The sequence below is a fragment of the Erythrolamprus reginae genome, chromosome 10 (assembly GCF_031021105.1).
Source record: "Erythrolamprus reginae isolate rEryReg1 chromosome 10, rEryReg1.hap1, whole genome shotgun sequence".
In the NCBI taxonomy this organism is placed as follows: Eukaryota; Metazoa; Chordata; class Lepidosauria; order Squamata; family Dipsadidae; genus Erythrolamprus; species Erythrolamprus reginae.
In genome coordinates, this window is record NC_091959.1 from 246,141 (window position 1) to 265,504 (window position 19,364).

The 19,364-nt window shown below is 60.0% G+C and overlaps 1 protein-coding gene across 1 annotated transcript; it reads right to left on the reverse strand.

Moving 5' to 3' along the window:
* Positions 1–212: 212 nt before the first annotated feature.
* On the reverse strand, positions 213–18,927 carry RFX7 (regulatory factor X7). Its single transcript, XM_070762202.1, is given in 10 exon segments — positions 213–4,796; positions 4,798–6,138; positions 7,003–7,298; positions 7,434–7,641; positions 8,252–8,332; positions 8,418–8,538; positions 9,092–9,214; positions 9,645–9,727; positions 9,971–10,004; positions 18,797–18,927. Coding segments are annotated over 10 exon segments (4,275 nt in total). The 3' UTR covers positions 213–2,939.
* Between the last annotated feature and the right edge of the window lie 437 nt (positions 18,928–19,364).

Below are 19,364 nucleotides of genomic sequence, written 5' to 3' on the forward strand. Positions count from 1 at the left end.
GTTGGGGTTACCATCAAGAGCCCCTGAAGACCAGCTGCCACCCCCCTCCCTGAATCTGGACCCCCGCTCCAGCCCACCCGCTCCTCTCCTGGGAGGCTGGGGGAAGGGAGGTGCAGGCTTGCCCTTGTCCGAGCCCCCAGAGCCCCCTCCCTTCCCAAGCCAAGCCAGAATGGAGACCCTTCAGCTCCCAGGAATTTGCTTCTGGAGTCAAATTTCATAGAAAATGTTTTATTGTTCCTGAAAACATTAAAAAACAAATGTTGAGCACTTCCAATAAAAAAAATGAACTGAAATGCTACGCGGCAAGACCTATCCACTGTCCTTTAGCGGTCCAACAGACAACGAAACGCTCCTCGAAAGCTGGGCAACCGGGTTTGGGGGCAGGGGTTCACGGAGGGTCCAGGCGCGCCAGGAGTGGCCCCTTCGCCCACTCGGGGAAGAAGCAGAGTCCGGCAGGGGGGGGGCGACCTTGGAGCCAGGCAGGATCCCTGCGCCAATCTCGTTGTGCAGAACCGGCCCCACCCCAGCGCGAGGGAGGGGGAGGGAGGGGGTGGCTGACGGGAGTCTAACTAGCACGAACGAGGCAAGCCGAGAACACCGCATGCACGTGGGTGGGGATGATGCACCAAGAGGTGAGGCAAACACAGACGTTTCCTGCTGTAAGATTCTCAGGTAAGAGAATAAGAGGAGATGTATCTCACTGAGATAATTTTGCTACATAAGACAAGCAACCGTCCCTTCCTTCCTTCCTTCCTGGCCCAAAGCCGCCTCCTCAAAACTGGGCCGCCTCGACTGCCCCCATCCCAGCGAAGGGGGCTGCCAGCTGGGCCCCGAGGAGGCCCGGCTGGTGGCAGTGCGTAGCCCCCCAGGAAGGCCAGTGGACAGCCCCCTAGCACCACTAGAGCTGGGGTGCGGGCATCCCCTTCGGCCCGAGACCCCCCACGGAAAGGAGCCACGCACCAGCTCCGGTATTGCTGGAAAGGACACGGAAGTGGCTGCCCCCCCCCCCTCGGGCTGCCTGAATTGGGCACCGGACGCCCACGGCTCCCGCCCAGCAGCCCCACCTCTCTCTCCCCCACAAATGCTATCTGAGTGGGGCCTGTGTGTGTGTGTGCGTCAATCCCTACACAAGCCATTGTCTCCAATGTTGTGGCTGGCGGGGCCACCCTAGAAGGACCACGGAAAGGAACATGTGACCCCAACGCCGTTCCATGTGCTTGTACGGGAGCAGATTCCCACAGCTGCAGGGGCTTTGCAAGACCCCTTGATGTGGGACTCAAAGCCCCAAAGCTCACGAGGGCAGACCTTTCCAGCCAGGGATCCCCCAAAGAGGCCCACCTGGCGCCAGGCAAGGGCACACGGCCTCCCGGGCGCTTCTGCAGCAGGCTTCCTAGCCCAGGAGAGGAGCCCCCAGAGGCGAGACCCCCACCCTCCTTCCCTGGAGCTCTGCTGCTGGAAGCGGCTGAGGGCTGGCGAGGGGGGGGGAGCCTCCTGGCATGGCCGCTCACCTCTGGGCCCCAAAGGACCAGCAGCCCCCGGGACCCCCGCAGTCCTCCTCCTTCTTCCCTGGACAGGCCCAGCCCCAGCCAGCTCCCCTGCCTCGGGACTCCCACCCTGCGGCCTTAAGCAGAGTCCTCTGACTGGGCAAGAGTTCATCCAGAAGGAACTGGAACCAGGAAAATGTTCTCTTCGTCCTCTTAAAAGCCCACGAGGGAGGGAATCACGGCCCCCAAAATAACAGTGGCCGTGGGAGGAAGGGGCTTATTAATCGCAGGGGTTGGGACCGGCCTTCCCTACTCGGCCTCAGACCGTTGGCTTTCGAAGCACTCAGTGAGTTTCCCATGGGGGGTAAAAGGGGCTGGGACCCCTCCCACCCCAGCTGTGCTCCCTGCCTCTCCCTGGCCTTCCCTGCTCCCGCACAGGGGCCCTCAAGCCCCTCCTGTCCTTTGGGAAGGGCCGGCCGGAGACCACGGTCGGCCGAGTGACCTCAGAAGGCCTTTCCCACCATGTGGGCCCACAGCACTGGCGGTCAGGGGGAGGCCTGCTCTCTAGGGAGTGCCCCCCCCCACTGCGTGAGGCAAAGGCGCCTCAACCTACCCAGAGGGCAGGTGCCCCAGGCAGGCTATGCGTGTGTAAATATATATATATACGCACATATACACACACACACCTCTTTCAGCAGGGCCTCTCTGGCCCTCGATGCCAACGGAGGGAGGGAGGGAGGGAGGGGAGGCCAGGTGGGGGGAGGAGCCCTCCCTCCCTCCGCCCCCCGGGCTCTTCATCCTCCAGGGGCAGCAAGCCGTCTCTTTCAGTAAGCAAAATTTTAACCCCCCCCCCTCCTTCGGAAAGGCCTTAAGCGAAGAAGGTTCCATGCGCCCTGCGGCTCAAGACCATCCAGACCAGAGCAGCCCCCGCGGGGGGGGGGTCGGTTCCTTTTCCTAAAAGAAAAAACGTCACAAGTTTTGTTTCTGCTGCAGGAGGCACTTCCATGAAGACAAATACACAACGTCTTGTCTTTAGGGTTTCTTAAATACAGTGTGCTACACAGACTTTATACACCCACACGTGTATGCGCGTGTATATATATTTACACACACACGCATATATACACACACACACACACACACATATACACACACGTACATACACGTGTGTGTGTAGATTTTCACGGGTGTAGGTGTGCTGGTCCGGGCGCATTCGGGTCTTGTACCGGGAAAGAGTGACCGAATCTTGGAGACGCTTCGAGCCGAGGGGACAAAGCAGGAGGCGAGGCAGCCAGTGGACCTCGTCCAAACGTCACCAAGATCCCGTCACTCTTTCACGGTACAAGACCCGAACACGCCAAGACCTACACATTCTCTCTCTCTCTCTCACACACACACACACACTCACGCACACAAATATGTATAGGTGTGGGTGTATGCGCCCACAGGCCCCCCTCAGCCCAGCATCTCCACCGCCGGATGGTCCTTGCTCTCCATCCAGTCGAATCCGGCCGCGGCCATGGAGCCGATGGACTCGTTGCAGATCTGCTGGAACAAGGGGTCATTCTTCAGCTCCTCCAGGGTGGCCTCGTCGTCCTGGCCCTGCGGCTGGGCCGGGTCGAAGAGCAGGTTCGGGTCCAGGGCGTTCAGGTCGTTCATGCTCCCCGAGAGCTCCGAGGCCAGCCGCAGGTCGCTGGAGAAGACGGAGGCCACGCTGCCCAGGTCGGGGGGCCCCTGGCTGCCCTGCAGGCTGCTCTCCTCCAGGAGCTCCTTCACGGTGCCGCTAAAGTCCAGCTGCTGCTCCCCGGCCTCCGCATGGGCCACGGGCTCCCCAGAGGCAAAGTCTGCCGGGTCGGGGCTGCCGCTGTTCTTGGCGAGGTAACCTGGCGTTTGGAATTCGAAGACGGAGGGGCTGCACGGGGGCAGGCTCTGGACACTGGCGCTTGGAAAGGCGGCAGAGGTCTCCAAGATCTGAGTAAGGTTCATCCTGGCGGTGTAGTTGGAGGGCAGGTTGTTGATGCCCAGGCCGCGCACGGCGTCATCGTTCTCCGAGTCCAGCTTGCTGAGCAAGACGTTGGTGATCTTCTTGGAACTCGGCGGCTTGGGCGGCTGTGGAAAGGCCGTCTCCATCATCACCGTCAGGGGCACCGACTGGCTGCGCTGGGCGAGGGTGCTGGCACTTGGGTCTGCATGGACGTTCGCCAAGGACGAGGGGGGGATTTCCGGGGCAACTGGACTCCCAAAAGAGCCCACCCCCGTTCCAGAGCGAAGCACGGCCATGGCGGGGCAGGGGGTGCTCCCGCTCAGATTCCGCTGGCGGTGCACAGCGGGACTGACGCTCCTGCATCTGAAACTGCCCCCGTGAGAGGAGCCGGACCCTTTGTTATCAAGGGGAGCTGGGACGGCAAAACCTTCCTGCTTGCTGCCGACGGGGGAGACAGGGGTCACCCGCCCAAAATGGGTTTCGTGGTGCCGTGACTGAGACTGGAAGGACTGGCCAGGGACAGCAAAGGCGTGGGGCTTCCTGAAACGGTCTTCCACCGACTCCTGGTAGCCGGGCAGGATCCCCTGGCCGCCGACCGAGGACGCCCCCAGGCTGCCGTACCCGGCATTCATCCATTCCAGCTTGGTTTTGTTGGGGTGGGTGGCCATGGGCCGCTGCATGGGTTTCACGGGGCTGCTGGAGACCACGCTGGCATCGTGGTAGGCCGCGCTGGAGCTGATGGGGGTGAAGGCGAAGGGGTTCCGGCACTCCACGGGGCTGGGGGGCACGCTGCTGCTGCAATTGGAGTGTGGGGTGCCGATGGGCGTGTGCCGGCTGCTGCCCAGGGCGCTGTCCACGGGGGTCGTCTGTGCCATCCTGGAGCACGGACTCTCCCGCGACAAGCCCTGCGACCCGGCCAAGATCTCTGAGGTGGGGGTGGGGGTGGGGGTCGGGGTGGGGGTGTGGACAGGCGTGCTGCTGCCGCCCCCGTGTATGGGGTGGTAGAAGTGGGCACTGCTGGGGTGGGGGGCCAAGGGTGCCCCCGGAGCCGCCCCCGCATTCTGCAGGGCCATCCCCAGGGAGGCGGCACTGTAGAGGTGGGAGGGGCCCAGAGACATCTGCTCCTCCATCAGCACCAGCTCCTCCACGATGCTGTCCTGGGTCAGCTCGTCGTCGAAGGAGAAGTAGCTCTCGTGGGACTGGGAGGCGGCCTCCTCGAACTCCTTCAGCTCCTGCTGCAGGGGCAGCTGGCCGGAGCCCTGGCCAGGCAGGGGCTGGGCGAGAGAGGGCGGCTGGGCCGGATCCAGCAACGGCTGCCCGAAGGCTGCCCCCCCCGGCTTGCTGGAACCCTTCTAAGTGCACCGGCTCCCAGGCGGACTTGGGCAGCTCCTCGGGGTCGGAGGGCCCGGCAGCCAGGGCCATGACGCTGATGGGGGGGCCCTTGCTGGCCTCCTGGGCGAAGGGGGAGCCCCTGGCCAGCTGCTGCCACATGCCGGGATTCAGGCTGCCCTCGGGCTTAGAGCCGCCGCCCAGCACAAAGACCCCTCCGTCCAACTTCATCTCCATGCCTGCCGAGGGGGCCGCTGGGGGCTGTTCCAGCAGGGGGTCTCGGGGGGCAAGGAGAAGGCCGGCATCCAGGGGGCAGGAGGTCTCCAGGGCCATCCCTGACCCGGCGGGTTGACTTTGGAGGACCACCTGGCCGGGACTCTGGAGGAGGGCAGCCGGACAGTCCCTGTTGGAGGGGGGCAGGCCTCCCGCCTGCTGGGCTTTCTCCGCGCTGCCTTCGCTGGCCTCGGGGGCTTCTGCAGACGCCTGTCCCACCGAAAGCTTCTTGACTGGGGGGCCCTGGGCGTCCACAAAGGCGGACGGCAGCCTCTTCCGCAGGACTTTTGGGCAGCCTTGGTCGCTGGCAGTGGGCGATGGGGCGATGGGGCGGGAGATGTGCTGGCTGGCATCCAAGGAGCCTGGGGGGCCCTCCTGCGCCTTCCTCTCGGAGTCGCCCCCCGGCGGGCCACCGCCTGCTGCTCTCAGAGGCTCCTCCACCCGGCCTCTCCAGGCCTCAGCTTCCACAGTCCTTGGCTGGTCCACAGGGGTCAGCAAGGTGACTCTGACCGCCTGGGTGGCGGGGTTCGCGGTCTCTTGATCCAGCACCACTTCTGGCTCCAGTTTGACCTCAACCGAAGACGGGGCAGAAGCTGGGTCCCCACCGCCGCCTTTGGTTCCCGGGGACTGGAGTGAAATCACTGACCCTTTCTTGATCTGAGGGAGGGTCCGCGGCTCCTCTGCGGCTCCTGAGCCAATGGCGGAGGCTGTGTGCTTCATGGGCGTGCCACCGGCACCGCTGGGGGCCAGCGAGATGGCGGTCATTTTGACCACGTTCATGTGCTGCGCAGGAACCACTGTCTTGATTGGGCTGCTCGTGAAGAGCACGGTGGTTGGCGAGCGGATGGTGAGCGCACTGGTGTTGGCCGGCTTTGGCAGGATCTGGGCGTAGCGATGACGAGCAGAGCGGTCTCCCACCGGACTGGCCGGCACATTCTGGGGGGTCTTTGGAGACTGCTTGATGGACTGCATGGGCTGAGTGACCACCTGGACATTGAGTGGAAGGACTTTGCCATCAGCTGAGCCCATTGGGCTGGGAGACGTCACCAACTGCCGGGACCTGGGCACCTGTGAACATAAGGAAACACAAAGAGCCCCTCGAGTCCAGCCTTCTGTGTCCCCCCCCCCAGTGCCCCCCAATTGTCCATGGGGATCTTGAGCAGAAAGAGAAGGCAAGACCCTCCCGTTCCCTTAACCATCAACAAATGGGGCCCAAGGGAACCCTGCCTGCCTCAACCAGCCTAGAGGCAGCACATGGACATCCATTTCAATCACCACCTATGATACACTTGGCATCCCTGAATCTGTCTCATCCTGCCTTGAAGCTCTCCAGGCTGACAGCTGTCACGACCTCTTCTGGAAGTGAATTCCATCAACCAAGGACCCTCTGGGTGGAGAAATATTTCCCTTGATGTGTCCTCACTCTCTTACCTGTGAGCTTTAGGGAGGGGCCCCTCGTCCTAGGATTGTGGGACCTTTTCCATCCCATGCTGGATTTTACACCCTTCCATCAGGTCCCCCCTTAAGGCTGAAGAGACCAAGGCGTTGCGACCTGGTTTCCTAAGGGAGGGGCTCCATTCTTGTGGCCCTCTTTTGCACCTTCTCCATCTCCATCCTACCCTCCTTGAGGTGCAGGGACCAGAACTGCCCACAGGACTCCAAGCGTGGTCTCACCATCGTGGGGGAGGAAAGGGAGTGAGAACCCCAAAGCTGCACTCGGGGTTGAGCAGTTGGCTTTCTTCTCAACCCCCCTCCCCAAGCCCTGCAGGATTCCCAGATCCGCCCCTCCCCGCCCCTCCCCATTATTCTGGGCTCGGTGCCTCTGCCCCCTCTGGAGTCGCTCCTCCCTCCCTCCGTGGGTCTCCGCCTGGACCGGCCTTCAACGCTACGGGTGGCAGCCCGCCCCCCACCCCACCCCCGGGGGAGCCTCACCGTGATGGGGCTCGGCACAGCAGCCACCACGATGCCAATGGATTGAGGGGAGAGGATGGCCGGGCTCCCATTTGGGAGGCTGCCCACTCCGTTGCTGGCTGCGCCCTCGGCCTTCTTGGTGGGGGACTCGCCGGGCAGGGGGGGCTGCAGCTTCTGCTCCTGCTGCTTCTTCTGGATCTTGCGCTGCAGCTGCTGCTTGGCGTCCACGGGCGACGGCAGGGTCTTCACCTGGGGCTGGAAGGGGTGGCTCTCTGCCGTCGGGACAAACGCCGAGGGCTGCGGGGTCCCCTTCAGTCCTGCGGGGGAGCGGGCAGGCGGGAGGAAGGCTGAGCTCGGCCCTCGCAGCAAGCGCAAAGGGGGACCCCTCCTTCCGCCACATAGCAGGGGGGCCGGGGGTCTTCCACGCCCACAGAGTCCCCCCCCCCCCTTACCTGCCGGGGCGCCTGCCATCACTGCCAAGGCGGCCATGGATTTGGTGCCCGTGTAGTGGCTTTTCACCAGGAAGCGGGCCAGGTCCAGCACAGAGTCGAAGGGCTGGCTGAGCACCTTCTGGGCCCACTCGCAGACCAGCTGGCAGGCGGCGGCCACGATCTCCTCGTCGGCACTCGGCAGGCGCCCGGCAGGCTCCAAGCCATCCAGCTGGAAGCAAAGCACAAGGGGGCACTGAGGGCCTGCCCCGGCCCCTCAGGACCCCTCCTCCCCCCCTGCCATGAAATCTACCCTAGCAACCTCGGCTCTGGGGCTGGGCCAATCCGGGTCTCCATCCAAGTCTCCCCTCCCCACTTGGAGACGCGGCTGCCTGCTGTGAAGGCCGCGGTGGGCGGGTGGGAGGGAGGCAGGCAGGTGCGGAGCTCCCAGGCCTCCAAAGGGGGGGGCGCCTCCCTCCCCAAAGCCTCTCGGCGCAGGAGTTCTGCCCCCAGTGAATCGAGGCAAAGGGCTGCCCCCCCCCCGAGACCGCTGCCTCTCGCCCACCTCCTGGGCTTCCCTGCTCTCCACTCAAGATCACCAGGCCGTGAAGCCCCCCCACCCCAAAGACAAGACCCTCCTCGCCTCTCTTTGAGCCCTCAGATGGGAGCCTGCACCCGTGTGTGTGTGTGTGTGTGTGTGTGTGTGTGTCTGGCCCGAGAGGATTCCTCCAATTCCGTCCCAGGCGCCCAACTCCTGCCATCCGGCCAGCGTCTCCTTCCCGCTCCTGGAGCTGCCCCGCCCGCCGGGAGGCCGGCCTGGGGGGCCGCGTCAGAGCCCTCACCCCGTCTCCAGCCTTAGGGAAGTCCAGGTTGGGGAGGGACGGCATCTGCACCAGCGCTTTCTTCCGAAGTCCACTGTAGCAATATGTGATTTTGAAAGTTAAGGTTGACTGAATAAAAACATTTCCTTATGATAAATGGAGCAGACTAGGCGCTTCCTCCCAAAGGATATTTGGACTTGCCCCGAGTGCCCAGGCGCCGGGCCTTCATGTTGGGGAAGACGTTCTTCATGATCTTGCCAAAGTCCGCGGCACTGAGCGGGTGGTAGCCGAGGTTGTCACAGTAGCTCCTGGAAGCAGTGGAGGGTCACCGGGTGCCCCCGGGAGGCGGAGGGGCCGGGAGGAGGGCCACAGGCTTCGTCCAGGCGGCTCCTGCCCGGCCCTGAAGGAGCTCCTGCCCCCCCCCCCAAGCCTTCCACTAGGGCGAGGAGGGGGGGGGAAAGGGGGCACCGCAGCCCCAGGGAGCCTCCCGCCTGGGCATAGCAGAGGCACTCTCTGGCTGAGAAGGGAACTGGCACGACTACAAAGCCCATCTCGGCACTCGGAGGCCCCCCGCCTGGCTGCCCAGCCTGCACAGGAAAGCCCCCGCACTGGGCCAGGCTGGCTGGGGCGCAAGGGAGAGAGTGGCCTCTCGGCAGAGGGCTTTGCCTGCCCTGGACGGTGGGCAAGCTGACCTCGCCTCCTCCTCCTCCCGGAGGTCCCAAGCGGGGGTGGAGGGTGGCCAGACTCTCCTTCCCTCCCTCCTGAGCTGAAGGTTCTTCCTGCCTTCTCCTGCGAGCCCCCTATGGATGTAGCCAAAGGCTGCTGGAGAAGCCCCCCCCCCCTCCCCCCGGGCAGACTCACTTGTACTCGTCATAGACTTCCTGCTTGGGGAGGGAGGTCTCCGGGTGTTCCTCCAAGGTGCTCCGGATCCAGGACAGGGCGTGCACCTGTTGAGCACGGCTGGAGGAGATGGACAGCTGATCACTGCAGCAGGGGGGAAGGCGGGGGGGGGGGGGCTCAGGCGTGGGAACGGCGGCATCACCAGCCCCACCAGAGACGCCCTTGCTTGGGCTCAGTCCCCGCAGGCCTCGGCCCCTGGGGAGCCACCGTCCAAGCCCCTCGCTGTGGCAGGCACACAAGCCGGGCCCCAGGGGAGAAGGGCAGGCCCCGGGCCCCAAGGCAGGGCTGCCCCCAAAATGTGGGAGGCGAGGCAGGCAGGGAATGGGGGCCAAGACCCTTTCCCCAAACCTCCCTTTCCACTAGCCCTGGAAGGTCCTTCTTGGAGAAATGGCTTGGCACTAGACCACCAGCCCCCCCACCCCACAGGCACCATGTCAAGCCCCCCCACCCCCGGCACAGCAGCCCTGTGGTTGAAGAAGGGGCAGGTGCTCTTTGGATCCAGCCCCCCCCTCACCTTTTCTCGCCATTGCTGGGACCAGAAGGCAGTTGAAGGTAGAGGTAGAGTTTCTGTAAATCTGTAAACTTCTCAACTTCTTGCTAAACAGGGAGGGAGGGAGGGAGGGGGGGGAGGTCACCACCTGGAGGGGCTGGCCGGCTCCATCCCTGCCCCTACCTTCCTCCTGCCCCACAGAGCCTTCAGCCAGCAGGCACAGGAGGGCCGGCCGGCCGCCAGCTCAGCAGAGAAGAGTCTTTCCCTCGGTCAGCCCCTCCGCCACCCCTCCTGGCAGTCCCAGGGCCCGGCACCCCACTAGAAGCGCCCCACTTCCGGCTCCCACTCACCAAAATGCAGTCCACTTTAGATTGTACAGCTTTGCTAAAGAGGGAAGCGGGAGAGCAATAAATACAGGGACAAATAAATAAACCCCCTCCCCAAAGTTAATATGCATGGCGCTTATAAACAAGAGCAGGCCCAACGGGGCCCCGGGGGGAGAGGCCCCTTTTTTCAGGAAAGCAAATGGGAGGCGAAGAATCTCCTCTAGGCACCCTTTCCTCTTCAGGGGGGCCTGCAGGCCCCTCCCAGGGAGGGAGGGAGGGAGGGAGGGAGGGGCGGGTGGCCTCCTGCTTTCCCAAATGTGCAGGGGACCAGAAGGGGGAGAGCCCTGGGGGCAGCCACCCAGGCCGTCTTCCCTGGCTCCGACCTCGCCTGCTGGACACAGAAAAACACCTGCCAAAGCTCCCTCCACGAGGAAGGCCCCGCAAGGCTGCTGCCCCTCCCAGTCCACTGAAATCCCTTCAATGCCGGTCAGCTCCCCCACCGTTCCTTCGTCTTGTGGCAAGGAGTCCCGTGAGCGGTCATGCTGCATTCTCTGCCTCTCCGGCCGCAGGCACAGCGCCCCCCCCCCCCCCCCGAGACGGAGACGCAGGGAAAGGAGCCTTCTCTGTGGGGGGCCCTGGCCCTCTGGAGCCGCTCCCCCCCCAGGAGATCCGCACTGCCCCCCCCCCGCCTTCCACCAGAGTCTGAAGACCCACCTGTGCCACCAGGCTTGGGGCCGTTAGGTCTCAGCCCCCTGGCCAATGAAATGAGATATAGGTTGTAGGATTGAACTGCTATGATTGTTTTCAAATATTGGATTTTTAGACCATAATTTTAAATTTAATTAGATTTGCCGTTGCACTGTATTTTTATATTATATGCCGTGAGCCGCCCTGAGTCCTCGGAGAAGGGCGGCATACAAATCTAATAAATATATGTATAATATATAAGGCCAGGCCGCCGGCTCTCCCCTCCACCGCCGCCAGGGCCAAGCCGAATCCAGGGGCGGCAGAGGCCTTTCCCGCCTGTGCCAGGCCTGCCCGTGGCTGCAGCCGCCCCCCCCCCCTCGGCAGGGAGCCAGCCAAGCAGCCCCTTCCTGGAGGGGAGCAACCCCCTCTGAGGATCAGGCTTTGGGGAGGGGGTTGGGTTGTCTTCAAGACCTTTCAATCTGATCCAATCAAGCAAGACACGATGGGTGTTTAAGATGGGCACGAGGGGAGGCTTCTAGCCACGTCGCAGGAGTATGGGGAAGGGGGGGGGAGCCCCAAACTCCAAAACTAGAGACAGGATAAAGAGCGGAAAAGCTGTTCTGACTGTCAGGAAATGTCTCCTTAGTTGCTTCTCTCCTTGTTTAGTTTCCACCCATTGCTTCTAGTCCTACCCTCAGGTGCTTTGGAGAATAGCTTGACTCCCTCTTCTTTTGGGGCAGCCCCTTATATTGGAAGGCTGCTATCCTGTCTCCCCTGGACCTTCTCTTCATCAAACTAGCCGTGCCCAGTTCCTGCAACCGTCCTTCGTATGTTTCAGCCTCCATTTATCCCCTGATCCTCTTGGTGGCTCTTCTCTGCCCTCTTTCCAGAGCCTCCACATCCTTTCTGCATCGTGGTGACCAAAACTGAATGCAGCTCACCTTAAAATGGTTGCCCACTAGGACTCCAAGGTCCCTCTCACAGCTACTACTGTTGAGCAATGCACCACATACACTGGGCCTTTTTCCACCCTTCAATTTCATTGTGTTAGGCAGTGTCCATTGTCCAGGTTTGTCAAGGTCCTTCTGTATTTTGCACCTGCCTTCTGGAGAGTTGGCTATTCCTGCCAGTTTGGTGTCATCTGCAAATCCCCATCTCTCCCCTCGTCCAAGCCCTTGGTGAAGATGTTCAAGAGTCCTGGGCCTAAAACAGAGCCTTGGGGGGCTCCACTGCATACCCCACCCCTCCATGTAGGTGCAGTTCTGTTGAGCACTACACGTTGAGTGCCATTCGCTCGCCAGTTTTGGATCCATCTGGTGGTGTTGCTGTCCATCCCACATTTGTCTACTTTATTGTAGTAGGTTATGGTCTACTTTGTCAAAAGCTTTACTGAAGTCCAAGTAAACCACATCGACAGCCTTCCCCTAATCCACTAATTTTGCCACTTTGTCAAGGAATGCGATAAGATTGTAGCATTCTGTTTTTGACAAACCCATGTTGGCTTTTGGATATTACTTACAAAGATGTAAGTACTTACACTCCTACCCTCAAATCTCCAAAACTTTATTTGCAACAAATGTAAACTAATCCAAATACTTGAAGAAAAAATAGAAAACCTAGGAAAAAACCTAAAAACTCTGAAACACAAACATCAAAAAGAGAAAGACCAACAAACTCCTAGCAGAACCAACAACTCAGAGGAGCAAAACCGAATCACCCTCCTCCCCGAGGGTGTACACGTCACTCAAGGAAGGAAAAACAAAGCAAACACAAAATCTCTACCCATTCCAACCTCCTCCCAGCCCCACTGCCTACAAGCAACAAATACACAGGACTCCTGGCACAAGGAACCAACAAACATCTGACAAGGAATCACCAAGAACCAGACGCCACAAGGAAGAATGCCACCGCTGGCCCAACCGAATCAAAAAGAAAAGGAGAGTGTTGGTAACTGGAGACTCAATTCTCAGGGGAACTGGACAGGCCACCTGCAGGCCAGACAATCAGTCCAGAGAGATGTGCTGCCTCCCTGCTGGTGAAAGGGAAAGGCCTGAATCAAATAGTGAGGGACACGGACTCTTTGGGCCACACAGTCAAAAAGATAAGTGCAAAGAGGTTGTTTTTGTTCTTCCACCTTACCCACAAGAGGACGACACCCCGCCAGACGACACAAAATCCCACAAACAAACTATTGGCTAAGGAGAAAGTGTTGCGAAAAGGACCATGGCCTACAATATCTCCAAGAAGGGCTTCTAGCAAGGGCCGGAGGGCTACACCTCGCTAGAGCTGGGAAGACCCTCCTAGGACATCGATCAGCCCAACTTATCAGGAGGGCTTTGAACCAGGACCGAGGGAGGCGGGTGACCAAACTAAGAGACTGAATTAGGAACAAAATAAGGAAGGGGGACAAGCCAACCCCACAAATCACCCAGAGGATAAAAAATGTCCACCCACAATCAGACACAAACAACTGAAATGCCTGTTCACAAACGCACAAGAACTGGAAATACTAAGGCAGGAGTGTGAGTATGATGATCTCTTTGGAATAAGAGAAACCTGGTGGGGCGAAACACACGACTGGGGACACGCAGAAAAAGGGCCACAAACGTTTCAAGGAAAATAGGCCACACGAGAAAAGAGGTCTTGGAGTTGCACTGTACACGTAAAAGACACTATCACGGAGCTACACCCAATCAAAAAAGACAACCCCCTAGAAAGCATATGGGTTAACATGATAGAAAAAAAGAGCAACCCTACAATAGGAGTAGATAGCACAGAGCACCAAACCAAACCGTTGACAACCTCTTTGCAAGCCAACTAAGAGAGATATGCAAAAAGCACAACTTCATCCAGGACTTTAACCACCTCGACATCAATTCACAAACCAACTCAGCCCCTGACCAGTCTCGCAGATAGTTTTCTGGCCCAAAAAGTGGAACCAGGAAGCAGAGGGACTGCAACGCTAGACCCAATACTCACAAACAGGGAATAAATGATGGAGGGAATTGAAGTAGAAGGGATGTTGGGTGAAAGTGACCACGTCATCCTAAAATACAGTACAACGCAATCACTAGCTGCTGGACCCAACGCCACTATAATCCCAGAATTCAGAAAAGCAGACTTGAATGAGTTCAGACCACCTGGAAAGACCTTCTCAAGGGTAAATCCACACAGGAAGCCTGGGGGGCCCTAGAAAGCACAAACCCAGGAAAGAGAAAAACACGAAGGCCAAAAAGAAGCCAGCAAGGCTAAACAAAGAGCTCACAGACAACCTAAAAGAACAAAAGTCAAATACAAAAAATGGAAGGGCAGAATTTCAAGAAACAGCCCAGAATCTGCAAATAAAACAATAAGAGCAATAAAGGCCCAACCCGAACAATACTTTGCAATGAACATCAATGACCACAAGAAAAGCTTCTTCAGCACATAAGGAACAAGACGAAAGTCAAGGAAACAGTCTCTGCACTACAAAATTAAGACGGCAGAGGAATCACAGATAACAGAGATGAAGCTCAGCTGCTCAAGGCCTGTTTCGTGTCAGTTTTCATACAAAAAGAAACCACCAACCAACTAACCTGCAATACAGCTGCAAAAAACAGCCCCGGAACTGAACTCAACGTAAATAAAAACACAACGTAAATAAAAACACAACGAGGGACCCCCCTCCCCTTGTGGGAGCTCAATGAGTGCAAATCGCCAGGACCAGACGGACTTCACCCCAGAGTCCTAAAATAACTGGCAGACACCATTGAGGAACCACTACTCCTTATCTATGAAAAATCCTGGAACACAGGAGACTTACCGGAAGATTGGAAACCAGCTGATGTAGTCCCCATCCACAAAAAAGGAAAAAATGACAGACCCATGCAACTACAAAACAATCAGTCTGATTTCTATACTGGGAAAAAATGCTGGAAAAATGGATAAAAAAGCAGCTTTGCCACTACCTAGAAACAAGCAAGAGAATCAACCGCCAACATGGCTTTTGTCAGAAACAAATCACGCCAAACCCATCTCATGTCATCCCTCAACACCATCACCAAATCAGTAGACCAACGCAACGCTGTAGACCTAATACACTTGGACTTCAGTGAAGCTTTTGACAAAGTAGATCACAACCTCCTAACCCACAAATTAGAAAAAGACCGGTTAGATTATAACACCTGTAGATGGATAAACAGTAGGCTGGCCAACCGCACCCAAGGAGCTGTCCCCATGGAAGGAGGTAGGCAGCGGGGGGGGGCACCACAGGGTTCAGTCCTGGGCCCTGTGCTCTTCAACGTTTTCATTAATGACCTAGAGGAGGGAATAGAGGGGGGGCTGATTAAATTTGCACACAACACGAAGCTGGCAGGGGTAGGCAAAGTTGGCTCTTCTATGACACGTGGACCTCAATTCCCAGAATCCCTGAGCTAGCATGATGGGCTCAGGAATTTAGGGAGTTGAAGTCCACAAGTCATAGAAGAGCCAATGTTGCCTACCCTTAGAGGATAGGCTCAAAATATGGAAGGACCTAGACAGGTTAACACTGTGGGCCCAAACTAAGAACATGATGTTCAACGTTGTCCAGAAAAGTAAAGTCCTTCACCCAGGTAAAAAAAAAACCCTAGACAGGCATACAGACTGGGAGGAACCTCACTTAGGACTAGTGACTGTGTGAGAGGTCTCTGTGTTTTGGTGGATAACCAACTGAATATGAGCCAGCAATGTGCAACAGCAGCTAAAAAAGCCAACCCAATCTTAAGCTGCATCAACAGGGGATACACTCCAAGACTAGGGAGGCATTAATACCACTGTGTAAGGCCCTGGTCAGGCCACCCCTAGAGTGCTGCGTTCAGTTCTGGTCACCACACTTCAAAAGTGACCTAGAAACGCTGGGGAAGGTGCAGAAAAGAGCAACCGAGGGGACTAGAAGCCAAGCGATACGAAGAGAGGGCATGGATAGTCTAGAGAAAAGGAGGGCCGGGGGGGCATGATAGGAGTCTACAGGTACTTGAGGGGCTGCCACGGGGAGGAGGGGGTCAGTCGATTCTCCAGGGCACCAGAGGACCAGGCGAGGAACAACGGATGGAAGCTGACCAAGGAGAGATTCAACCTGGACACAAGGAAGAACTTCCTGATGGTCAGAGTGATCGACCCATGGAACTGCCTGCCAGAGGAGGTTGTGAGATTGGATTGCCACCTGGCTGGGGAAGTGGAGGGTCCCCTGCTTGAGCAGGGGGTTGGACTCGATGACCTCCAAGGCCCCTTTCAACTCAAATAAATAAATAATTAAAAAAAAAAACACCCGGCCTCTTCTCCCTCCCTTCCCTGACCAGCATGGCCAATGCTGGGCTGGAGTCTGAGGCCAGGAACGGCCACCGGCCACACAGGAAAGCCAGCTGCCCCGTGTCTATGCCGGGGGGGGGGGGGGGGGAGGCACCCAACCTGGGAGCCCACTGCTCCCCGGCAGCTCCTGTGCCTGGCCCAGGTGGGGGGGGGGAGACCCCAAATGTCCCCAGCAGGGCACACGAGAGGGGAGGAGCCAGGCCCACACTAAGGGGGGCAGACCCAAGGGGCTCCTGCCACAAGAGCTCTCCGCCCCCCCACAGGTGACCCTGCAGACACGCCCACGCGCTCGCTCTGCGGTGCCCACGGAAGCAGGGGGGGGGTGAGGCCCCACATCCGCAGAAGGGAGGCAGAGCTGCCCAGCCCCAGGACTTGTGCTGCCTTCCTTCTGTTCCTGTGGGGCCAACTTGCCTCCCCCTCCCCCTCTTTCGGGTGCCCCTCCCCACACCCAGTTCCCGCTGCAAGTCCTGCCCCCCCCCCTCCATCCCTGGGCCACGCCCCCTCCCGCCCCCCCACACCTACACCAGAGCGGGCTCTGCATCTTCCTGGTGGACACAAAGGCGATTAGCATAAAAGCTGCAAGGAAGCGAAAATAAAGGCGAAGGCCGGGGATTAATCCCCCAAAGGCGGCAGAAGGCCCCGCGGACAATCTGCCCTTCCAGCTGTGGAGGAGAAAAGGAGGAGAATCTCCAGCCTTGCCCCCCAACCGGAGGAAAAATGCAGCGCCAGGCAGCCAGACAAAACAAAGCCGCCACATGGCCTTGCAGTGGTGGGCTTGGCTGATCCCCCTTTCACGCAAATACACTCTTGGAGGAAAAATGGCACCACTGAGAGAGACAGAGAGAGAGAGACAGACAGACAGACAGAGGCAGAGAAAGAGACACAGAGGCAGAGAGAGAGACAGAGACAGACAGAGAGAGAGAGAGGCAGAGAGAGAGACAGAGAGAGAGAGAGAAAGAGAGACAGAGAGAAAGAGAGACAGAGAGAGACACAGAGGCAGAGAGAGAGAAAGAGAGAGAGACACAGAGGCAGAGAGAGAGACACAGAGAGAGAGAGACACAGAGAGAGAGAGGCAGAGAGAGAGAGAGACAGAGAGAGACACACAGGCAGAGAGAGAGACACACAGAGAGAAAGAGAGACAGACAGACAGACAGACAGACAGACAGAGGCAGAGAAAGGGGCAGAGAGAGAGACACAGAGGCAGAGAGAGAGACAGAGACAGACAGAGAGAGAGGCAGAGAGACACAGACAGACAGAGAGAGAGGCAGAGAGAGAGAGAGAGAGACAGACAGAGAGAGAGACACAGAGGCAGAGAGACAGAGAGAGAGACACAGAGAGAGAGACACAGACAGACAGAGAGAGAGAGGCAGAGAGACACAGACAGACAGAGAGAGAGAGGCAGAGAGAGAAAGAGAGACAGAGAGAGAGACAGAGAGGCAGGGAGAGAGAGAGAAAGAGAGAGAGGCAGACAGAGAGAGAGAGGCAGAGAGACACAGACAGACAGAGAGAGAGAGGCAGAGAGAGAAAGAGAGACAGAGAGAGAGAGAGAGAGAGGCAGAGAGAGAGAGAGAGAGAGAAAGAAAGAGAGAGGCAGAGAGACACAGACAGACAGACAGAGAGACAGAGAGAGAGACAGACAGACAGAGGCAGAGAAAGAGGCAGAGAGAGACACAGAGGCAGAGACAGAGACAGACAGACAGAGAGAGAGGCAGAGAGAGAGAGAAAGAGAGACAGAGAGAGAGACACAGAGGCAGAGAGAGAGAGACACAGAGAGAGAGAGAGAGAAAGAGAGAGAGAGAGAGGCCGAGACAGCCAGAGTGGAGCAAGAAGGAGGCTTTGCAACAGCTGTGGGGGGGGGGGGCTGGCTGGAAGGTGCCCCTCCCTTCTCTGGTCACCACTCTCCGCATGACTCCCCCCAGCCAAAAACCCCCATAGCTGCAGGATGCCCATTTTAGGGAGGGGGGGCGTGTTCAGCCCAGCCAGGGTCTCCCAGAGGAGAAGCAGAGCCAGGGGAAAGGAGGACCCATCAACAGAGGACAGGGATGGGGGGGGGGGTCCTGCAAATATTGGGGGGGGGAGCTTTAAAGCAAGAGGCAGGCAGGGCTGGGGGCTGTTGCTGAGCTCTGCTGTGGGGCAGCTGCTCCTCCGCCCGGCTGCTGCCCCGGCCATCCCCCACCGGACCATTCCTGACAGGCCAGGTGCTGGGGGGGGGGGGGGCTTTTCATTGACTCAGCCCGTGAGAAGAGGCAGGAAGGGGGCTAGAGGCCGCAGAGCTTCCTCCTCCTCCCCAACAGCCCTGCCAGGGAGGCCGCCCGGAGGCCGCAGGTGCCATGGCTCCACCCACCCACCCAGGAGCCAGAAGCAGAGCCAACCAGGGCCCCCAGCTGCGAGGGTCTCGGGCCTGGGCCCCGCCGGGTGGAAGCGCCCCTTTTGCGCCCGGCCAAGGCTGCAGGGGCCCTGAGGGCCAACGCCCCTCCCACCCCGAGGACCCTCCGGGCAGCAACCCCCCCGACAGGCCTCCGCCCTGAAGCCCCGCCCCCCGAAGGCAGGCGCCCCACAGGCTCCGCCCCCCCTCGCCCCCCCCTCGGAGGACCGCCGGGTAGCTGAGGGGGGAGGGGCCCCGGATAGGCAGGCCGCCCTCCCCCCTCCCCCCGGGCCCTGGGGGCGTCGGTGCAGACAAAGGCGGGGCGGGGCGGGGGGGCCGCGGCTCGTGGCCATTTTGTCTTCCATCTTGGATGCGGCCCGTGCCCGGCGGAGACAATGGCCGCGTCCCCGGCCTGGCCCCGCAGGGCGCCTCCCCTCCCCTGCTTCCCCCCTCGCCCGCCCCTCACTCACCAGATGGAGCCGCGGATCTTGTGCTGCAGCGCTCCGGCCTCTGCGCCTTGCAGGCCGGGCACCAGGGCGGGCAGGGCGGGCGCGGGGGCTCCGCTGGCTCCGTCGGGCGCGGGCGGCGCCTCCTCCGCCATGCTGGGCCTCCCCGGCCAGCGCCGCCCGCCTCAGCCGCAGCGCAGCACGGAGCCGCTGCCCGCCCGCCCCGCCCCGCCGCCACTGCCGCCCCTGCGCATCCCCCGCCCGCAGCCCGCTAGGCAGGGAGCCCAGGGCGGCGCATGGCGGGCGGCCCGCCGCTTGGATCAGCGCCGCCGCGATGCTGCAGCTCCGCTCCGGCCCCGCCGGCCACCACAGCTCCTCCGCCGCCGCCGCCGCACCAGCAGCCCCGCCGCCGCCTCTCCCGCGCAGACGCCGCCGCCGCAGCGCCACCCGCTGGCCGAGCCCGGAGCGGCAGGGAGAGCCGCGCGCGCCCCCGCCGCCTGGGCCGCGCTGGGCCGCTGAGGGACGCGGCGGGGACGCGCCCGCGAGGGAGGAGGCGGGGCCAGTCCGGAACGGCAGAGCGCGGCCGAGGCGG